At 41.7% G+C, this 21368-nt stretch overlaps 1 protein-coding gene and 1 long non-coding RNA gene across 5 annotated transcripts in view; one reads left to right on the forward strand and one right to left on the reverse strand.

Moving 5' to 3' along the window:
• Window positions 1-762: 762 nt before the first annotated feature.
• On the reverse strand, window positions 763-19403 carry LOC142600567 (uncharacterized). Its single transcript, XR_012834125.1, has 3 exons — window positions 19135-19403; window positions 9481-9616; window positions 763-1575 (listed from the first exon to the last, which is right to left on the reverse strand). It is a non-coding gene; the product is annotated as an uncharacterized LOC142600567 (long non-coding RNA).
• Window positions 19374-21368, forward strand: part of SNX13 (sorting nexin 13) — a 69909-nt gene continuing 67914 nt past the window's right edge. For all 4 annotated transcript variants that reach the window (XM_075746060.1, XM_075746062.1, XM_075746061.1 and 1 more), the window contains exon 1: window positions 19374-19617. In XM_075746060.1, the coding sequence (XP_075602175.1) occupies window positions 19606-19617 (12 nt within the window). In that variant the 5' untranslated portion in view covers window positions 19374-19605. The remainder of the gene's footprint in view (window positions 19618-21368) is intronic.

Here is a 21368-nt window from a genome sequence, read left to right on the forward strand (position 1 = left end):
AGCTGCTCCCCATGACAGCATTCCTTCCACGCTTGTCTTGTAACCTTTAGGTTTCATGCTGAAATGATCCCTCATTGACAGGAATTAGTTTTGCTAACCCAAAATACCATTGGCACCTAGAAAGCACTTCTGCAGGAAGCAAAGCCCTGCTCTCGGAATAGGTAATTAGGTTCCACAATTTGACTTGCTCTGCTGAAGTAGAAAATTCGTCTTATGGTCTAGCACATTCCAAAACATTGCACTAGGTTTTTCAACACTGCTTGCAGAATTACACATGGTAAACACATCAGCATGACAATTCATAACCCAAATATAAAACCAATATCATCTGTAAGCTGAATGAAAAACCACCCAAGACCTTTTAAAATATAAGGAAACATCCAGTACCTTTGATTCTCCTAGCAAAGTGTGTTCTTTTGTATTTTACTCATACTGCTTTCCCCATTTTCTCACATGCTACTGTAGAAACTTGGATCATGCAAGCAATTAGTTGCAGTCTTCTAGACAGGGAACTTCGCTCTGTTCTGAGGTATCAGGCAAGAGGGCTTCAAAAGAGACAGGCTGGTAGCATGCAGGGCAAGCTGATGGTTTTGGCATAGCTCTGCATCCATCACCATCAATGGTAAGGGACTTAAGTTTCATATGAGAGACAAGACAAGGTTACACCAAGTTTTTCTTTAGTGTCATACTCTTAATAAAACTCAGCAGGCCAAACTGAATATTTGTTGTTTCTGACATATAGAAATAGTACATTATGCAACCACACCACTACAAAACACTTTCCAGTTTGTTTAATGTACAGTAGTAGGCTTGAAAGAGCAACACTCAGTATATCAAGCTGACACTTAAGTAAATAAATGATTAATAGTTACAGCCAGGGAAAAAAGTAATTGACTGAGTTTGCCAAGATTTCTGTACGCATCAGCAGCTTTGCAGATTAGCAGAGATCTCCTAATACTCTTCCAAAATTAGGAGCGTGTCCCTCTTCCCAATTTTAATTGGTACAATGAAGTCTAAGCTGAAGACTTACCACCTTCTCCTTTTATAGATGGACTTTGTATTTGCAGGAATGAAAGAAAATACAAACTAGGAAGTTAAGGTAATGAGCAGAGTGAGTCAGAAGTTGTTATGGAGCAAGAAGAGCAGGGCTGCCCTGTGAGGGAAGGGGACTTGAGGATGAGCACAGCACAGGCATTACCTCACCAACAGAGCATAGTCCCACCACACCAGGGCAGGACAAGGAAAGCGGGGACAGTGATTGCAACAGGTTCCACCAACTATGCAGCCATCATCAGGCAAAGGCAAGTAACAAACTCAAGTTTAACCCACAAAATCTAAACAAAACACCACCTCAATGAGCAGGGCTAAAAAGAAGCACACTTACAGCAGAGCTCAAACACAGATTGATTGCCTGGGCCAGAGCTTAAATAGAGGTCCTGGGCCAGCTGTGTGGCTGAAGGTCCCAGGTGAGGCATCTCACAGCTATGTCAGCCTCTTCCTGCACTGGGGCACGGACATGATCCATCTCTCTTCAATCACTGGGAGAATTCCTCTGGTTATCGAATTACAGTTATCCTGCTGAAAAAAATTAACTCAAAAATATTGCCTTGAATGGCTCAACCAATATAATTAAACAACCAGACAGCCTCTTACATCCTGTCAGAAAGAGAATGATCCTAAAAAGATAATTGAACATAGGTATACATTTATAAACATTAGCAACACCAGCTGGGACAAAGACTGTGGAGAAAATACTTGCTTATCTCCCATTAGTTATGATCTGCATTGCAGCAGAGAATGCAATTTTTAGTCTTTGAGAGACTTTGTACCAAACAATTGTGGTGATGAATAAAAGACAGTAATTCTTGAAAACAATTTATCACAAATTTTATAAGTGTATTTTTTGGCATTGTCTGTTTGACAGATAGCAACTGTATTAGATATACTTTCTGACTTTTAAAAAAATTTTGTGAATTTATACACCTATTAGTAGCTTCCTCATTTGATTGTAGAGGTTTTTATTTTTAATTTTTAGTCAGTTCTTCAGCTAAGCATAAAGGTACAGTTATCACTACGGAAGATATCATGCACTAAATTAGGTCTCCTGAGGCTTATATGGGAAAAGAAAGAAGATAATGTGATTAAGAGAAAATTCAGACAGATTGTTATAAAGTTGGCAAAATAAAGGTATTCCTGCACTAATGTTAGAAGCTTGGGAGAGCATCAGAAACTACTACAGATTTTCATGAATAAACATAATTATAATTGGATTGACAGAGACAGTATAGAACGAGCCTCACAACTGAAATGCTCATCAGTGACACTCTGTACTCAAACTCTAGGGATGGCAAAACTACTGTGGCAATGGCAGACCTACAGTACTATGCACTTGGACCCATACATTAAAGGGTCATCCCTGAATACATATCCAGGGAATATGATCTGATTTCTCATGAGACATATTTATTCAGAGGCTCATTCTTCTTCAGCATTTATTGTTCTTCCACTTTTGTAGTAGCTAACTGTTATGTGTAGAATCACGTAACTAACTCAATGTCACTTTAGGAGTCAATGCATTATGCTGAAATGCATGGGCTTCAGAAAGAACATGCTCAGAATTACTTGTACGTAATAAATTGCTCATGGGATTTATATTAAAACCACTATGAAAAAAATGTGCAAGAGAGTCAGAAGGTAATGTGACTTTTTAAAACTTGAATTTGGCTCTTTTTTGTGTGCTTTCCTCAGAAAATGAAAGTTATGAAATGGCTCTGCTTCTGCAACTTCCCCTTCTGGTAACCTGGCACCTAGTAGCATCAGCAACAACAAAAGTACTGAGGTTTCACAGTTGGTATACGTCCTCAAGTTCAATGACAAAAATAACACCTAGGGAGAGAAGAGAGCTGCTACTAACGTTCGTTAAAAGAAAGACATGAAGAATGCAGATATTTTACATGCTATTTAACAGAAGTGCTTGGCTGATCTACATACACTGGCCAGCCAGCCCACAGATGTGTAACTGAGCTAGTCGTACCACGTGCTTTGTCTTGTACCGCCAGCAGATAAAATAAAGTAGATTTAGGATATGCTGGGTGCTGGCATGGGGGGTTATATTTGCAAATCATGGTGGACATTGGAGATGTTGCTAGGGAAGAAGTCAGCAAAGGTCTTGGAGAAGACGAGAGTTCTGCAGTGGGTGTGCTATATGGACCTGGGGCAACATAGGATGATTGCGAGTATATGCAGGACTAGGGCATAAAGCCACACAAAACCAAACTTTAATAATTTCCAGGTTCTAAGGCAGCTTATTTTGCTCCTTATCATTCATAACTAGGGTTTGAAAGTATTTTTTTAACTTAAAACTATTAAGAATGTTAAGTTTCGTAATTCTAGGTCTTGAGGAAAGACATAGGAGCCTCAACCATTTTATTTTGAAATCTCATACCTTGACTAAAACAGCAAGAAGCTGTATCTTTAACAAGGTAACTTTTCTCCACTGTGCATTTTAGCCTGTGGAGTTAAGTAAATATATATTTAGTTATAAACCAGATTGACTATAAATATGTTTTCATGATTGAACTATGGAATGCATTCACAGATACTTAAAAGTTTTTAATTAAACTCTGTTTTATATATGATCAGTAGTCTTCCATATGAGTTTCTATAGTAAAATATTTTAGAAGTACCAACATTCCCAAAAAGCTCCATAAAAGATCACAAACTCCATAAAAGCTTCTAAATTCTTATTATATATGTACACCACTACATGAAAAAGCTACATGATCCACTTATTTTTGACTGCTGTTTGCCTTTAAAGCAATAGTTTCATGAGGGGATGATGATTATTTCCCAAAATAATTAATAATTAATTTAAAAGAAGTAAATAGCTGTCCTTATATTTTCTTAGCATTTTAGAACCTGGAAAATCTATTGCCAAATCAATTCCCATAATTTAAAATAAGAGTAACAATAAGAGAAGAGACAAGAGTCTCTTCTCCAGTTTCTATACTAAATGTAGTTTCAGAGAAGAAACCTTTAGTTTTTTATCAAACATTTTGAATATATTTGCATATAGAATAACCATAAAAGACCAAATTACAACTTACAACACATTTTTATAGTAGAGTTATATCCTATGCCAAATGGAGAGTGCCTTTTCTAGGCTGCAGCAAGCAAAAAAATCTAAAAGTAGTATGTAACTATAGTACTGCTGTTGCTATGGGTGTTCTGCATGTCCCCTTTGACTTCTTTGTCCAGTGAAGATACACTATTAATATATAAGGACAATACAAGGACATTCCAAATTATGAGTCAAAATCATGAGACCGGTCTACAAGCAATCAGAGATTATTTTTGTAAGTGCAGGGTTGTGGGGGTTTTTAATTTCTTTTGATTTGCTTTTTTCATCATTACATCACTTCTTAAAGTTTTCTCTTCAACCACAAAATTAAGAAACTTATGTTTTCTAGTGGGTTTCTTTTTTAAGGAAAATCAAGACCATGTAAGAATAAGTAAGTTCAAGAGCTTTGACAAAAGTACCTGAGACACATGTGAGACATTCAATTTCTTTAAGCCATGTGATCTAGAGACCTTTGAAGGTGGCTGGCAGCAGCACTAAGTCTCTGCTAGTCCATGGAGACTGGCCTATGACTTCACAGGTGAAAAGAGGGTGAGAACCTTTTGCAAATCTATTTTTAGACATTTCAGTTAGCTGTCTGATTGCAAAGTACTTCCACAAACCATAGGGGGACCCCAGAGGGTGGAAGACAGGGTAGCAGGGCTGGATGTATGTTCCTGTAGCAGGCTCTGCCTGCTTGGTGCTACTGTCTGCAGGCAGCAAACGTCTACAGAGGCTCGATGGAGGCAACGGGTATCCTTTAAAACTCTTCAAGTGGTTTCATGAAGTAGGGTATTCTAGGGATTTACATCTGTAACATCAAAGGCTGTGCACGAAGGGAGGACTTGGAAATACTCCCAAGAGGTAAATAAAGAAGGCATAAAACCAGACAGCTATGCATGTTGAATGCATCATAACATGCACCATCCAGTTTAGGCACAGACCAAGAAAGTCCCTCTTTTCCACATCTGAGATACTTATACATTGTGTCCTCAAGGTAGATTCTCTAGTGTCTAATAATGTATGCGCTTACACTACAACTTTTCCTTTAATCAGAACACTGATATAAGATTTCCTTATTTTACTTGGCCATTTTCCAAGCTTTGTAGGAACATACTTATTTTTAGAACTCTGGTCCTAAGTTAATTTGGTTGGAATTAGCCAAAGGGCTCAAAGGTATTAATGGAAAACAGAGAGATGAACATGCATGTGTGCATGCATGCACACTCACACATATACATATGCGTCCACGCACGCAACTTTGTTATCTTATAAAAATCAAACTGAAAATACAATTTAAACCAAACCCTTCAGCAGTAATCTGCATACTATACAATAGCAGATACATAAAGAACAGCTGACTATTTACTTGGTTTAGAAAATTTCCCTATCACTCATGAAAAACAAAATTGAAATACAGCATTAAGCTTACATAGGAAAAAAGATTATTTTTATAGTCCCAGAAAGATACTTTAACTATATGCAAGTCCCGGCATAATGAAAGATTCCCTATTTGTCAAGTAACAGCACGGTGGTCTATAATAAACACTAATATGATATAGCATGTCAGAGATCAAAGCCTCAGTCCTAAAAGACACAGAATAACTCATGGAATCATAATTACTGTTTTCATTTAATCCAGGCAGTTTGTTTAAAGCATTTTTTAAAGATGTGCAAACATTTCAAAGTAAACAATTTTCTGAAAGCAAACAGGAAATAATCCAGTTCCCAGTCCTTCCTCTTTTTACTTTGTGGCACACCTATTTTTGATATCATATAAAAAGCACATATCCAACAGTTTTTCTTCAGTACTACTGTCAGCTGTATCATATTGACGTGGAAAGAGATTTCTTTTCCATAGGTCTCCTGCTTTGTGTTTAACATCATATAAGTTATACCATGATTAAAATGTGCGGTCTTTTAAGATGCAAAACTCAAACTTACGGTTTTGCGGAATCAGGTCATGATTATAGAGGCAGTTTAATGTGATTAAATCCTGTTGATTAAATGCTGCTGCCAAATGGGTGGTATGTGCTCCTGAATTTGGCTGACTGCACCCGCTCAGAAGCCTCGGTCCTTGTACCAGCATAAGGAAGATGATGGGAGTGAACAACTGGGTGCACAGGAGGAGAGAGTCAATTTGTGTCAGGTTAGTGTGAGCATGTAGCCATTGCTGCTGGCCTCTTACTTGCAAGTTTGCAGTAGAGATGTAGTTTTACTTATTTCTATGAAGCATTTTGTACAGTTGGGGTACTTAAAAAAAGTGTATTTTTCTTCTAACAGTTGTCATTTTTAACTAAACAACTTACTTACTTACAAATATTTATTATGAAGAAAGTACCTTTTATTAGTTTGAGCATTGGATTTTAATGTCAAGTCAATGAAATGCCCACATACCTCAAAACTGACCTTAGGACAAGTTATGATTTGCATAACAAGCTGTGTTTTCCCTTGTTCTACTTGGAGAGAAAGGCCTACCCCAAATACTTGTGAAGGCAGTGAAGAGCTAAAACCTATAGTTTCCTTAATAATCTAGAAATACATAGAAACTGGAACCAGAAATTATTTGGGGTTTGTGTCACAACAGTAAGTATAGTTTTGCACATTAAAACTGAGACTATTGGAAAATATATGAGGGAGCATGTAGCCCACTCTGTGCCTAAAATCCTGAAAATTACAGTTGGTAATCACAGTAGTAGGCATATGCACCTGAACCAACAGAATGCTATCTTAAAAACAGCTCAACTCTTAAAATTAAATGTCATTCCTAATTGGAAAACAAATCACAAAGTGCCACTCAAACTATTTCATTCTGTATGTTTAAAAAGATTTTTTTGCACATCCCTTTTGCAATCTTTTAATCAGCAGCTGTGTACTTTACATACATTATGAGAATGTTAACTACAAAGAAAAAAAAAAGAAAATGTTCTGTGGAAATAGATGTAATTTTGCTTTCTCTAGCTCCAGTGCTGCAATCCAATTTGTTCTAGATTCATTCCAATTAATTGTAATTCATTTCACAACTGAACTTTCTCTGGATATAATATAAAGATTTAAGGAGGAGTTAACAAAGCTATGACAGCTTCTGTATAACTAGCCCAGTCCTAGCTATGTGTATCCCAATGAATTAATACAATTCTACTCACAGCTCTTACCTAAGGTAACAGAAGAAAAGTGTTTTTCCTTATTATCCCAGAAATAAATGTCCTTGGGGAACAAAGCTCTGTCTCTTTATAGTTATTTTTGGGTACAGAATGCTGGAGTGATAAAGAGGTCTTCTGAGTTCTGGAAATCTCCAGATTTCAGAGCAGAATACTGATGACTTGTCCTTTGAAATATTAATCTGCTTGTGGAGAACTGTGTGGAATAAAGTTACTCAATCCCAATCAGTAGGCAGGTGTAAGAAGATGTCTAAATATGTTTTGGTCACAATCCTACAGATACTTAAACATATTTCCTTTAGTTCTGTGTGTAGAGTGATTATAAAAGTTATTCCAGTATCAAAATGTCATGGTTTAACCCCAGCTGGCAACTAAGCACCACACAGCCACTCGCTCACTCCCCCCCCTGCAGTGGGATGGGGGAGAGAATCAGAAGAGCACAAGTGAGAAAACTCATGAGTTGAGATAAAGACAGTTTAATAGGTAAAGCAAAAGCCACGCACGCAAGCAAAGCAAGACAAGGAATTCATTCCCCACTTCCCATGGGCAGGCAGGTGTTCAGCCATCTCCAGGAAAGCAGGGCTCCATCACGCGTTAATGGTGACTTGGGAAGACAAATGCCATCACTCCCAACGTCTCCCCACTTCTTTCTTCTTCCCCCAGCTTTATATAGCATGACGTCATATAGTATGGAATATCCCTTTGTTCAGTTGGGGTCAGCTGTCCCGGCTGTGTCCCCTCCCAACTCCTTGTGTACCCCCAGCCCACTGGCTGGTGGGGTGGGGTGAGAAGCAGAAAAGGCCTTGGCTCTGTGTAAGCACTGCTCAGCAGTAACTGAAACATCCCTGTGTTATCAGCACTGTTTCCAGCACAAATCCAAAGTATGGTTCCATACTAGCTACTATGAAGAAAATTAACTCTATCCCAGCCAAAATCAGCATACAAAGTTAGCAGATACAAAAGTTATTGAGGGCTTAAAGTTTTAGGAGCAGCAAAGATAGAGGTTTTTGAATAAGGGGTGTCTGTATCACAAACCAGAAATGCTTCTGTACTTCCCTGGTTTTCTAAGGTTTTAGGATTCACATACATAAGCAATCTTTGTCAAGAGGAAGGACAAAAACTTGCTTGCCTAGAGCAGAATCTTTCATCATCACATGGCTCAAACACATGACTACACAGATAGAGGCTTTAGGTGAAACAAGAAACCCAACCACAGGATCTGCTATAATGATGAACTGCAACATAGATTCAGTATGTCTATTTAAAGCCATTTCACACTTACTGAAAAGCTATGCAGTTTAAAGTTACACAGCAGACATTTCCTTTCCCCATTAGTGAGAATGACTGATATATCAGAACCAGAAGTGCTTCTGGTAGCTGCCATGAGCCTTATCCCAGAGCACCTTTCCTCTCAGAGATAGCAGCTCTTTGGCTTGAGGGAGAGGCAGAAGACGGATGAAGCCTGGCAGCTTGCTTGCTCCCCTGGGACCGTACCCTCCCCAGGTGCAAAGCAGAAGACATCAGCCCATATTCATGCTCAGCAGTGAGAAAAAGAGGTCTTTCTGAAAGGAATGTGGAGATGTTGCCACACTAAGGGCCGAGGAGTGGAAAGGAGGAAGGAAGCTTAGTCTCAGTATGAAAAAGGAGGGATAGAAGTAAAGAAGTATTAAGTTCAGATGTTGCAGGCTGAGGAACAACAACAAAAAAAAATGGCACTGGGTGAGCAGAGAGAGTACAGATGGATGAAGGTGAATACTAGGAGATTTTCAGGGCAGATGTTTATTTTCCACAGCTGGATGTAGATGGGACTATGACTCCTTTTTTTTGTTGTTTTGAGTATCTTAAAATTGCACAATAAGTATACTATTCTAACTTGGGTTTGTTTCTTTCCCCTGATATATTTTCTGACTGTGCATTTATTGGACTGCTCCAGAAAGGTGCAAGAAAAGATCCAGTGCAGTTGATTTATGTTTTGTAACCGGAAAAATCTCTGTTCCAGCCTTGCTCTTTGTCACTGTCGTCAGATAATTTGGAGCTTAAATTAGAGAACTAGCTATGTTTGGAAACATTTGAAGATATTAAGTAAGTTTTTAATTGTATCTTGTATTGAGGAATTTGATGTAGCTAATACTGTTCTTAACTGGCAAGTTTTTAATTGAATAAATGAATAAAAATTCAAAATAACAAGGTTAAAATAGTCACGTATCAGAGTTGGACAGAACACATATTTTCTCCTTTCCTTTTTCACCTCCAAAGCACTGGTGAGTTTGGAGTAAATCGGGCTTTTTCTGGCAGTTATTTCATATCTCAAAAGTGAAATGAGGATCCTAGTGGGAATCTAGCAAGAACAGGTTTATAAAAGGCTGTTAAAAAATCTGCATAAATCCAAAATCTCTTATCAGTATGATGACTAAGCAAATCTGAATTTCAACTGAAAACTGCATTGCAGACTCCTGTGCATAGCTGTTTAAGAGAATTTAGCTTAGTCTGGAACTTTGCAATCTCAACTTTGACTCCAGAGTAGTCTGGATCAAGTCATGTTTATATTCAGAGTTTCCAAACAGACACTATGGGACTGTATTGTTGGTTTAATGTGAGGATATAATTTGACTGCAGCATCTGTACTGCTTGTAAAAATGATACCTTTGTTAAACCCACTGACATCAAGGACGAAGGGAAAGATGAAACATTCATTTTAGGCTTACAAATCCTTTTCCAAGTTGGCATTTCAGAGGAACTATTGCAAGAGAGAACTGGAACTATCAGGAAATTATGGGATTTAATATGGAGAATTTCACCGTCCTACTTTAGGATATGCCTTTGCTGCAAGGATTACTACTCAAGCCTGTGAGTCATTCTGCAAAAGCCTATCTAAGATTATGTCTTTACTGATCCTTCATGACCTTAGACGTGGTGTTGATGTCCTCATGTCAGCAGCAGTGGCATACTTTGTTCCAATTCTTTCACAATAAACTGTGGAGAAACCTGTCTGTCTTTCTGGGAACGGTTGGAAATTATGAGAATGGACAAGTGGCAATTAGTCTTGGTAAAGTGGAGGAAGAACCCGCACAGGAAAGCTGGGCTCCACCTCACACCTCCCTGTCTGGGTGGCACAGGTCGGTAGATGAGGTACTCTTGTGCGTTAAGAGAAAGGGAAGTACTGGCAACACATGAGTAGGAGTTGAAGTTATGAGTGTAATGATCCTTAATTTAATCCTAAACGGCTTGCAGTGGTCTTGCAGAAAGTCTCCTACCTTGTAGAAGGACTGTTACAATCAGAAACTTTTTTTTTTTTTTCCGAAAAAGTAACATTAAAAAAAAATCTTGTGAAAAACTTGAGGAGAAAAACAAATCAATGATAAATCAAGCCATAGAAACAGTCAGAGGTATCAAATCCTTAGTCAAGGACATATTTTGTATATAAAATCCACCCGGTTAAAGATTCTTCATAATGGCCTCTCTGACTATGTGCCTAACTATGAGGAAGAGGAGTGCCTGAGGAACAGGTTTTTCTGGTGAAGGAGGGACCTGGTAGTCCTTGTAATACATGAAAAACAATTTAGAGTTGACCTAGGATAAGTTTTTAACCCTCCTTCAGGGGAAGAGCAGCTGACTTGTGTTGTAAAGTACACAGAAGAGAGTATTCTGGGTCTGTTGTCAACAAAACCAAGGGAAATTTCATCATTCAAATAAGCAATGATTGTTGTACTCCTCTGTATTGTCCTCTTCCTAAGGCATTATAAGCAGCATTTCATTTCAGGAGTTTGGATATTCTGTGACTCTTTTAAATGATTAAATTAAATGTCTACCTTTTGTAGGGTTTTTGGTTGGTTTTTTTTAATCAGACTTTGTTATGAAGAGACTGCTGTAAGTGGGCAGGAAAACAACCAACCAGAAGAATGAAGCCAATTTGCAAAGTGACCTCAAAGATCTAAGCAAAGACAGCTTCAGCTCTGAGAGCATATACAACACTAATAAACTCCTTCACCTGGAGAGAAGACACAAACAACAGTGATGCACAATGGAAGAAAAGTATAATAAGCCCTCCAGTATCCTCACAGTTTTTGCCAAGTCCTACAAGTTTATTATAATTTACAATATTTAGCTTCTTTCTTAAAGTTTGTGGAGCCATGACACTAAATGCAAGAAGAAACAAGCTTTAAAAGGCTTTTTAAAAGGTGCACAAGTCCATGGGACCTGATGAGATGCATCCGTGGGTCTTGAGGGAACTGGCAGATGAAGTGGCCAGGCCACTTGCCATCATTTTTGAGAAGTCCTGGCAGTCCGGCGAAGTTCCCACCAACTGGAAAAGGGGAAACATAACCCCCATTTTTAAGAAGGGAAAAAAGGAAGACCCAGGGAACTATAGGCTGGTCAGTCTCACCCCCGTGCCTGGCAAGATTATGGAGCAAACCCTCCTGGAGACTATGCTCAGGCACATGGAAAATAAGGAGGTGACTGGTGACAGCCAACATGGCTTCACTAAGGGCAAATCATGCCTGACAAATTTGGTGGCCTTCTGTGATAGGGTTACAGCGTCGGTGGATAAGGGAAGGGCAACTGACATCATCGACCTGGACTTGTGCAAGGCATTTGACACTGTCCTGCACAACATCCTTGTGTCTAAATTGGAGAGACATGGATTCGATGGATGGATCACTTGGTGGATAAGGAATTGGCTGGATGGTCGCACTCAAAGAGTTGTGGTCAACGGCTCAATGTCCAAGTGGAGAACGGTGACGAGTGGTGTTCCTCAGGGCTCAGTACTGGGACCAACACTGTTTAACATCTTTGTCGGCGACATGGACAGTGGGATCAAGTGCACCCTCAGCAAGTCTGCCGACAACACCAAGCTGCGTGGTGTGGTCGACGTGCTGGAGGGAAGGGATGCCATCCAGAGGGACCGTGACAGGCTGGAGAGGTGGGCCCCTGCGAACTGCATCAAGTTCAACAAGGCCAAGTGCAAGGTCCTGCACGTGGGTCGGTGCAATCCCAAGCACAACTATAGGCTGGGCGCGGAATGGATTGAAAGCAGCCCCGAGGAGAAGGACTTGGGGGTATTAATTGATGAGAAGCTTAACATGAGCCAGCAGTGTGCGCTTGCAGCCCAGAAAGCCAACCGTGTCCTGGGCTGCATCAAAAGAGGTGTGACCAGCAGGTCGAGGGAGGTGATCCTGCCCCTCTACTCTGCTCTTGTAAGACCCCACCTGGAGTACTGCGTCCAGCTCTGGGGGCCCCAGTACAGGAGAGACATGGAGCTGTTGGAATGAGTCCAGAGGAGGGCCACGAAGCTGATCAGAGGGCTGGAGCACCTCTCCTATGAGGACAGGCTGAGAGAGTTGGGATTGTTCAGCCTGGAGAAAAGGTGGCTCCGGGGAGATCTAATTGCGGCTTACCTGTTTCTGAAGGGGCCTACAGGAAAGATGGTGAGGGACGGTTTATCAGGGAGTGTAGTGACAGGACAAGGGCTAATGGGTTTAAGCTAATCTAATTTAGATGTTAGAAAGAAATTCTTTACTGTTAGAGAGGTGAGGTACTGGAACATGTTGCCCAGAGAAGCTGTGGATGCCCCGTCCCTGGAAGTGTTTAAGACCAGGTTGGATGGGGCTTTGGGCAATGTGGTCTAGTGGAGGGTGTCCCTGCCCACAGCAGGGGTGTTGGAACTAGATGATCTTTAAGGTCCCTTCCGACACAAATCATTCTATGATTCTGTGAAAAAGAGTTTGTAGCCTTTATGATTGCAAAGCAAAACTTGAAAATACGACTTGACTGTGTCTTAGAGGTTCGGGAATAGGGGAAAATGTAAACAACTTTCATTTCCAATGTCATGATTCTTAGACCTTGGCTAATGGCTCTGAACACCTGGGGTTGCTGATACTGCAGACAGAATATTTACTTTAATCTTAGCTATTCCATTCTTCTCATTTCTGTCCCACCCATCCACCCCCATAAGCAGATTAACTGTCTTAGAAAATGTGTTGATTACGGATTAGGCATTTAGGACTCAGGGGAAAGCATCACGTAAAGAAAAAAAGAAAAACAGGAAAAAGTTTTAGAATCAGTTCTAATTCCCCTCATCCTCCCCAAGATAATGCATTAAAATACAAGAGTATTTATCCTCTGCTCAGCTTTTAGTTTTTAAATGTATTTCCTAAGTAAAGAACCTCTCACATCATGTGTTAACTGCAGTAGGGTTAGACAGATTTCTCAGACTTCTCAGGATCATATCTTCATCTGGGTTTATGTAAAGAGGACACCATCAATCCCAATTTTGCAGAATACAAATATGGTAAATGGAGCTAAATTTTTTAATGCATAGTGAATAGCTTTGCTTCCTACTTTGTTTCTTTTGCTAGCTGTCAGTCTTATTAAGTGGGTATTTTCCACCAAAATGTTTTGGATTTTACCCATTTTGTGGTCTCCATGCCATTGGATATCTTCATTTTGGTCTTAAGTCACTGGCAAAGTTCAGTATCACTGTAGCACTTTATCACAATATCAGTATCACTGTAATCACTATTAAAGCAGTATATAACTTGAAAATTCAGGCCCATACTTCATCTGCTTGTGACATACACCTAACGCCTGGAAGGATAACCATGATATAATGACACAAACAATTTCTTCTTACCAGAAAAGTAAACTGAGTCCACTGGGTCTCCAGCACTGAACAAAACTAAAACTTATGTACACAAATTGTTTGCAAGATGTTCTACAAATGGCCATATGTATGACTGAGAAGATACCAGAAGGAGGTACTTTTCAGACCTGTGGGCCCATCACATAGGCTGATCTACCTGCCAGACACATTCAGGGCTTCAAGTCTCAGAAGAGAAACCATCCAAAGCCTTTTGCAACAGGTAGTTGCTGTCTTCAGGTCAAGCATGGGTGACAGCAAATACTCTGAAGAGCAGCAGAAATATCTTCAAACAACAGAGACATATTCTCATGACTCCTGCCCCACTTGGAAGGAGGGAATGGGATTGTTTACTATACTGCAGAATAAGCATTCCATTTAACAGTTTTGTCTTCAAACTAGTGTATCATCCAGAGAAAGGATAGCATTGGTTGCTTCCAAATGAATGTTAAGAATTAAGGTGACTCTTCTAAAGAGTTTTCTATCCTATCCTGTTCCCCCCTTTAGCAGCAGTGTGCAAATACCATAGGAAGCCTTCTGTTTATGTGCATTATTTTCACAGAAAATCCATGGCTTAGCTGCTTATGACTACCATCTATGTTACAATTCTGAGATGACTCTAGTCACGTCATTATAGACTATTGAAAGAGACACCACTACAATTTTGAGACAGTTTCCTTTGCATTAAGAAATATAGTTTATCTTTATTCTAACACTTGCTTAGACAACTAGGATTAAGCTGCTAAGGCAAACAGTGTCTGTCCTAGCTGGAGACAGCTGTTTGAATAGCAGGAAGTTCACTACACTGGCAAAATGTAAGCTGGCAAAAGCTTTAAAAGAAATTTCAGCCTCCAATAAACAATTCTGAGAACATGAACGATGGGCAGATATTGCATTCTCATTGCAAAGGATGAATCAGGAATTAAACCTGATGTCTCCAGTAATTATTTATCTAATGCCCAATATTCACATCATATTGTCTAGAGTGGCTCTTTCACATGTAGTCTTGCCTGTTCTGCCTGTGCTGCATCTCAGGTGAATGCTGAGAAATCAGAAAGTGAACGAGTTCTTTAATTGGAAATTACAGAGTTGTGATCCTGATCAGAAGCAAAACTTCTGATCAGGCATCTCACACCAAAGAGCTTAGAATAGACAACATCCTGAAATGACAGAATATTCAAATTTGACACATAAAAGACACTGAGTTCCCCTTTCTATCATGCTGCTGTGCAGACTTGTGGGGTCATCTGATCTTACTTGAACTGCAATGGAATTCAACCATAAAGACAGAGAATTACTTTTAAATAGTGAGACTGAACACTTGAAATATTTAATGACTACACATTCTTCAGACCTTCTCCACCTCACCTTCTCCCCCCAAAGAAAAACAATCCCAAACCAAACAACCCTAAGCAAACTCCAACCATACTGCCAGCCTGAGTTTTATGTTGGTTGTTTATGGACAATCAGAGCTAATTTATAGTATATAGAAATAATTTTGTAAAAGATCTTTTCTAGACTGTAAAGAAAGACATGCTGATGCAGTTCCAAACAGTCTAATAGCCATTCTAATGAAACTGCTTAGTAAAGCAAAATTGGTCTGTTGTTCATTCAGTCTGTCCCTCCCCCAACCTTGCCTGTTGTTTCCCCTTTCCTTAGTCTTCTATTTGTCTTCTTGTATACGCCACAATATATCCTTTTGCCCTCCAAATGCAGGTTACTGCTCTTTCAGAGGTTATCTCGATGGCAATTAGGTCACCGATTTCATTTTTCATAAGCTGGTGAGCTAACTGTTATTTAGGTTGTGGGGCTGCCCTCCTTTCAGTGCCGGAAAATAATTTGCACTCTTTTGTGCTTCGCTGCAAGTTGGCACAGTTGCTCTTTTATTGCTGAGTCTTGCCTGTGCCCCTTCTTGTGTGTGTGCTGTGTCCGCCCCCTCACAACTATATTTTTGTCTCTGAGCCTGCCTCTCAACTTAGTGCACTCACTATGCTTCACTTTACAAAAATCTTTCTCAACTTCTGGATGGGAGAGCCTGCTGGTGCTATCCCTATCTCCTCCTGCTCTATTTCAGATTTTAATGCTACATTCACCCATAATTTCAGGAGATACTCCCCGCAGTTTCCAGTGTCTGCAGTGGGATTTCAAAATGTGGATATAGACCATCAGACAAATTTCTTTGCTTATAGTCTGTGAAAACTATAATATATGCAAAAAATAGAAAGCCATTTGGCAACAGGTAGGAGTGGTCTTATAAATATGAAGGTATTTGCAGCCATCAGTGTTAAGGTGCTCCTTCTAGTTGAATTAAGCATTTGTCTAGGCCTATGGGAAAGAAAATTCTCTTAAGTATTTTAAGGAGTGGGTGCAAAAACTTTCTGCCAGGTTTGCATTCGACTACAGATATATATACTTGCCCTAACACAGTTTTTCTCAGAGTGCTTGCGGGTTTATGGAAGTGACAAGAAAAATAACGAGTGTGCTGCTCTGCCTGGATGAGTGCAGTACTAATGTGGCTGCACCACTTCCGTTAAGTACACTAGCTCATTGCACCGCCAGTCCCAAGCTGTATGTGTAACGAATGCACAAAGATAAAATGTAAGGAATATGACTCTCTTATGGATGACTCATCAAGTCTAATAGCGTTATTGTCACTTGAAGATGGGCTCAGGGAAACAAGTAAGTGTTCAAATGCTTCTGACCTACTGTTGATAATCCTTTCAATCACAGTTGAAGCCTTGTTTCCAGCCCTGCTCATACTAATTTAGAATCACCCTCCTTCCCAGAAAAGAAAAAAAAAACAAATTTGTACCAACATTTTTTCAGTTTATTCCTAGAATGGGAATGGGCAACGTAACTGTTTAATTCCTCAGTGATGGGCAGCTTTATTTTCTCTTCCTCTGTCATGCTACTCCCAGCAGACTAGTTTTTCAAGAAGTCCCTCATATCACTCTCTTTCCAAGCTGCTGCCTCTTCTCACCTCTCCTTTAGGATGCTGCCTCCTCTTCTGCCTTGAGTCTACCTTTGTGTGGTTCTGTCCTTCCTCACAGCCTCGTTCCTGCTGTTACAAATACACTGCCTTTCCCTTTTGAAGTGGAAACTGTATTAACCAAAAATTAGAACAATGGATTATAACGTTAGTAACCATTTTGCAACAACACTAAGGCTATGCTGACAGGTGTAAAACCAGGCAATAGTGTTCAGTGGAAGTATTGGTAGACTTATTCCAGCAGTACAAGAGTGGAAGGTGCTTCCCAGACTACTACGCTGTTGGGCTGCCAAATCCCAAGCAGAAATATGGGCAAATTCAAATTCAAGTACAGACTACTAATTATGACTTCATCTTGCTGTGAGATTTTCATAAGCTTTGCTCTTTTACATCTAGCACACTTAGGATAGATGCAGTTTTGCAGTGAGTCAAATCACAGGTGATTACTTTGAAAGATCTTACCTGATAAGTCTAAATATACAAGGTAAAGAAATATGGTGCCAAGAGACAGTTTCTCTTGCTAGACCATCATCTTGGTTCAACTGCTATCATTTATATATATTCATAAATATAATGAGATTTTTACCTCCTGTTTACCCCTTACATTTTATAAGCTGGGTAATTTATCTTATCAGTTTGTGATACTGTGCCTTGCCCAGAGAACGTATTTATGACTAAGTGACATGGCAAACAGTAGGTGTTTTAAGTATTTTGGTTCTATTTCCTACCTAGTTAAGTATGTGTTGATGGTTTTGCATAATTACGCAACTGATGATTTACTGATCATTCTGCTATGTTATGGGTCCCTTCAGGGTTTCCTCTACTGCAGATGAGCACAGGGCATTATTTGGCTGAATTGCAGTGTGATGAAAGCCACGAACAGAGAACCACAGCTCTGTACATATATATGACTGTATTCCAAATAAGCATCTACAGAATGCTGTAAATAAACGTTAGGGGACCAAAGCAATACAATGGAATTCATATTTCAAAACTCCCCTTCCTCAATGCTTTTGAACAATTTTTATTTTATCAAGATGGTGAAATACTATGTGTAAGACCACTGCATGGTTCTGTTATTGTTAAACCTATTGTTTAAAATAGAGTTGTGAGTGCTGTGAGATTTGGATTTTCTCTGAGGGATCAGCTTGGAGGAGAGTAATGCTAACATGAAACAGTCAAAGATACAGATTCAGAAGTACAAAGCTTACTAGATACTTGAAAAAGTTAATATTTTGGATTATTTGGAAAAGGCAAACAATTATGAATTAATATCTTGAGTCTACATGACTAAAAGCTGGGTCTCTGACAGGGGAAAAACAGCTGTATGAGTAAAACTGAAACTCAGTAATACTCACAAATAAAACTAAGAAGTGAGCAACCTTGAAGTGCTAAGTATTTAACAGACCCTGGGAAAATTAGAGAACTACAAAACCCCACCAGCCTAACGCCCTTTGCACCTCTGCAAAAAAAAAGGGGGTTGCTTTTACTCGGGTAGAAAACCCACTGTAATTGAAGAAGGTTGGTTTTCTTCACATTATAACAGTAGCGTTACTTTCCCTCCATCTTCACTGCTAACCATTACTACTTCTTTGGTGTGCGTTTTGTGTTATTGACAATGCAAAAAAAAATCCCATCTTGATTCTACTCTCCTCCTGCACCTAAGGTTAACTTTGTAACTTTAAAGTCTAGTTAAAAAGCAAGCAAACAAAACCCCACTGAACAGCGTTTAAAGGAAAAGCAACAAGACAAGAATCTTTTTGTGTATTCAAATACTGAGCTGTGGGAGGACGTCGCCTGGTGAGCAGGGCCCACTGGTCCGGTGCAGGCTGGGCTCCGGCTCTGAGGAGATGCGTTTCGGTTCCACAATTTGTGCCGCTGCTTAACAACACTGTAGGTAACAAGCTTATAGGTTTCTCTTTCTCAACATCTAGAGCAGGGAAAGACATGCAGTGCTCTAGACATTACTGGTGGATGAGAGGCAGGCTGCTTGGTCAGAAATTTAAGAAAGTATTTCAATTAGCGTCCTCAGAACAGCTGCCAGGCACCGAAGAGCTCAGAGACAAGGCACACCAGCGTCTCAAGGGAAACAGGGCGAAAAACCCAAACCCACAGCCGAGCTGCTTTGACAACAACGTTTCAAGTTCTGTTGCCCTCAACTTCTCCCTTCAGGCTGCGCAGTGGTTCAGGGCCGCTGTACCGCGGGATGGGCTCGGGCTCCGGCACTGACCTCCCCGAGCCGTAACCGACCCCCGGGTTTTCCAGACCGCGGGGCCTCGGCGCCTTTCCGGCCGCCACACCGCAGCCTTGGGGCCAGATCTTAGCAGCGGGCCGCCCGTCCTGGCTATGGCCCCTCCGGCCCAGGTAGGCAGCAACACGGGCCGCGCCGTGGCGGGGCGTGAGCCGGCCCCTGTAGGGGCGGCCCCACGTCCCGCAGCCCCAATGGGCGGGCGCGCCGGGCGGGGAGCTGCGGCGCACGTAGCTTTCCCAAGATGGCGGCCTCTCTGGACCGGGCTGCGAGGGCGGTTGCGGGGCTGGAGGCGGCGGGCGGCCGCTGAGGGAGGCGGCAGGGGGCTGGCGGCTCTCGCCTCGCCTCGCCTCGCCTCCCCGCAGGGTTGGGGGGAGCTTTCCGCGCGGCCGCGAGGCTTCACCATGCTGCGGGGCTAGAGCCGCCGAGGCGCCGCAGCGCAGCGGGGTAATAATGTTAGCAGAGGTAAGAGCCCTGCCGCGGCCGGCGGGGTGCGGGAAGGGAGGGAGCGGCTCTCCGTTCGCCCGAGCGGGCTGCTGCGCCCCGCCACCCGCGGCGGACCGGAGGCTCTGCCCTCCGCTGGGGCCTCCGACCTGCCGAGGTAGCAGGCAGCGTCCCCCTTGGCCGGGGAGGGCAGAAGCGCCGGCCAGCTCGCCCGGGGCAGCGCCAGGCCCCTCTTATCACTCTTCCCGTCTCCCTGGCCGGGTGCCCTTTCCCCGTCAGGGACCGGCAGGGCGGGACGCGAGGGGAACGCTCCAGCGCCGCGACGGAGCCCGGCCCGACGTGTCTGCTCCGTGCGGCAGCCGGCCGGGGCCGGCCCGTCCTCCTCCGCGGTCCGCCGGCTGTGGGGCTTTCCTGCCCGGCGAGGGGCCGCAGGGCCGCTCCTCCGCGGCAGGCCCCGTTTCTGGAGGAGCGCACCTGGTGAGGAGGGGGCCTGCCTCGGCCCTAGGCCGCGCCGGAGAGATGTCCCCGCCTGGGCCCCGAGCGCTGTCTCCGACTTCAGCCCCTCTGGCCTCCTCCTCTGCGGTAGCTTTGTCAAGGCTCCGTGTTTGCTTTCTTCTTAAACGGCTTAAACCGAACAGTTTTGCTGTTGCAGGAGTTTGTGGTCGTAGGTAATTGGTAGAAGTTAGCTGTCTCGGTTCGCCTCTCCCTCGTAGGGGGTTTCTGTCCCAGAGTAGCTGGGCAGCTAAGCTGTGATGCAGGCAGGTATTTGAGGATCAGCGGGACCTAGAAATGGCTACTGTGTCCAAAGGTGCTCTCAAAGAGGGGGATCTGGTGGTGGTTTCTAGTTGCTAGAAATGAGACTTTCGCCCGTACTCAGCTTTCTCTACAAAAACTGATTGATTTTTCTATTTTTAATGTATCAGCCAGGTGTCTGGCATACAGATACTTCTCCAACAAGATGATTGCGTTACCTGTGTTTTATAATTTGTCATTTTATCCTGTGGTGAAGGTTATTTGTCGAAACCTGAATTGTCTTAAATCTTGAAGGGTGAAGGTTTGCTTTCTGACACCTGAAAAATTTAGCTTTCCTTTCATGAGTGATAGGTACAAAAGTATCCTGAAGCTTTCAGTTTGCATCAGTTCAAAGTTTCAGAGCATTAGGAAAGTGGTTCTGTAGTGCCATGAACTCTCAGATTTCCCTGGGATGGTAAAATTTGCCAAGGGAGTTAAACCTGTAAAAATACATGACCTGTATTTGCATGAAGGGTATTTGGCGGGTGGTCAGAGTTGTTAATCTTTATTAAATAGTGTTGGTGAGTGTGATGCATAAGCATTAACCATAGTAATTTAGATTATTTTAAGGGTGGCAGAGAACGTTCTGGGTCGATGCCTCATACTGGACTGTTCTGTTTGATGATGGCTGTGTGTGCCTATCCAAGACACTTTATTGTCTTGGAATTGAAAATTTTTCCTAGTAGCAGTGTGAATGACACTTGCTCCGTTGGCTTTTTGAGGTAAAACCTAGGGCTCATATGCATGATGACCAGTTATGATACTTAGCCTTGGTGTCTGGCAGACTGGGTTCTGATGTCCTTTACTTCTAGATCCTGCATATAAAATATTTGTAGGCAAGATACTTCAGGGTGAAGTATGAGGCTTGGTCTCTGCCAAGGAGATGACTTTGAATTTTGGGGGGAGGGGTCTAGCAAAGTTTCGGGCTTTGCTTGCCTGCCTGAAAAGCAGTTGTGGGAAGTTCTTCAAACAACTAGGCA

The sequence above is a fragment of the Balearica regulorum genome, chromosome 2 (assembly GCF_011004875.1).
Source record: "Balearica regulorum gibbericeps isolate bBalReg1 chromosome 2, bBalReg1.pri, whole genome shotgun sequence".
Taxonomy (NCBI): Eukaryota; Metazoa; Chordata; class Aves; order Gruiformes; family Gruidae; genus Balearica; species Balearica regulorum.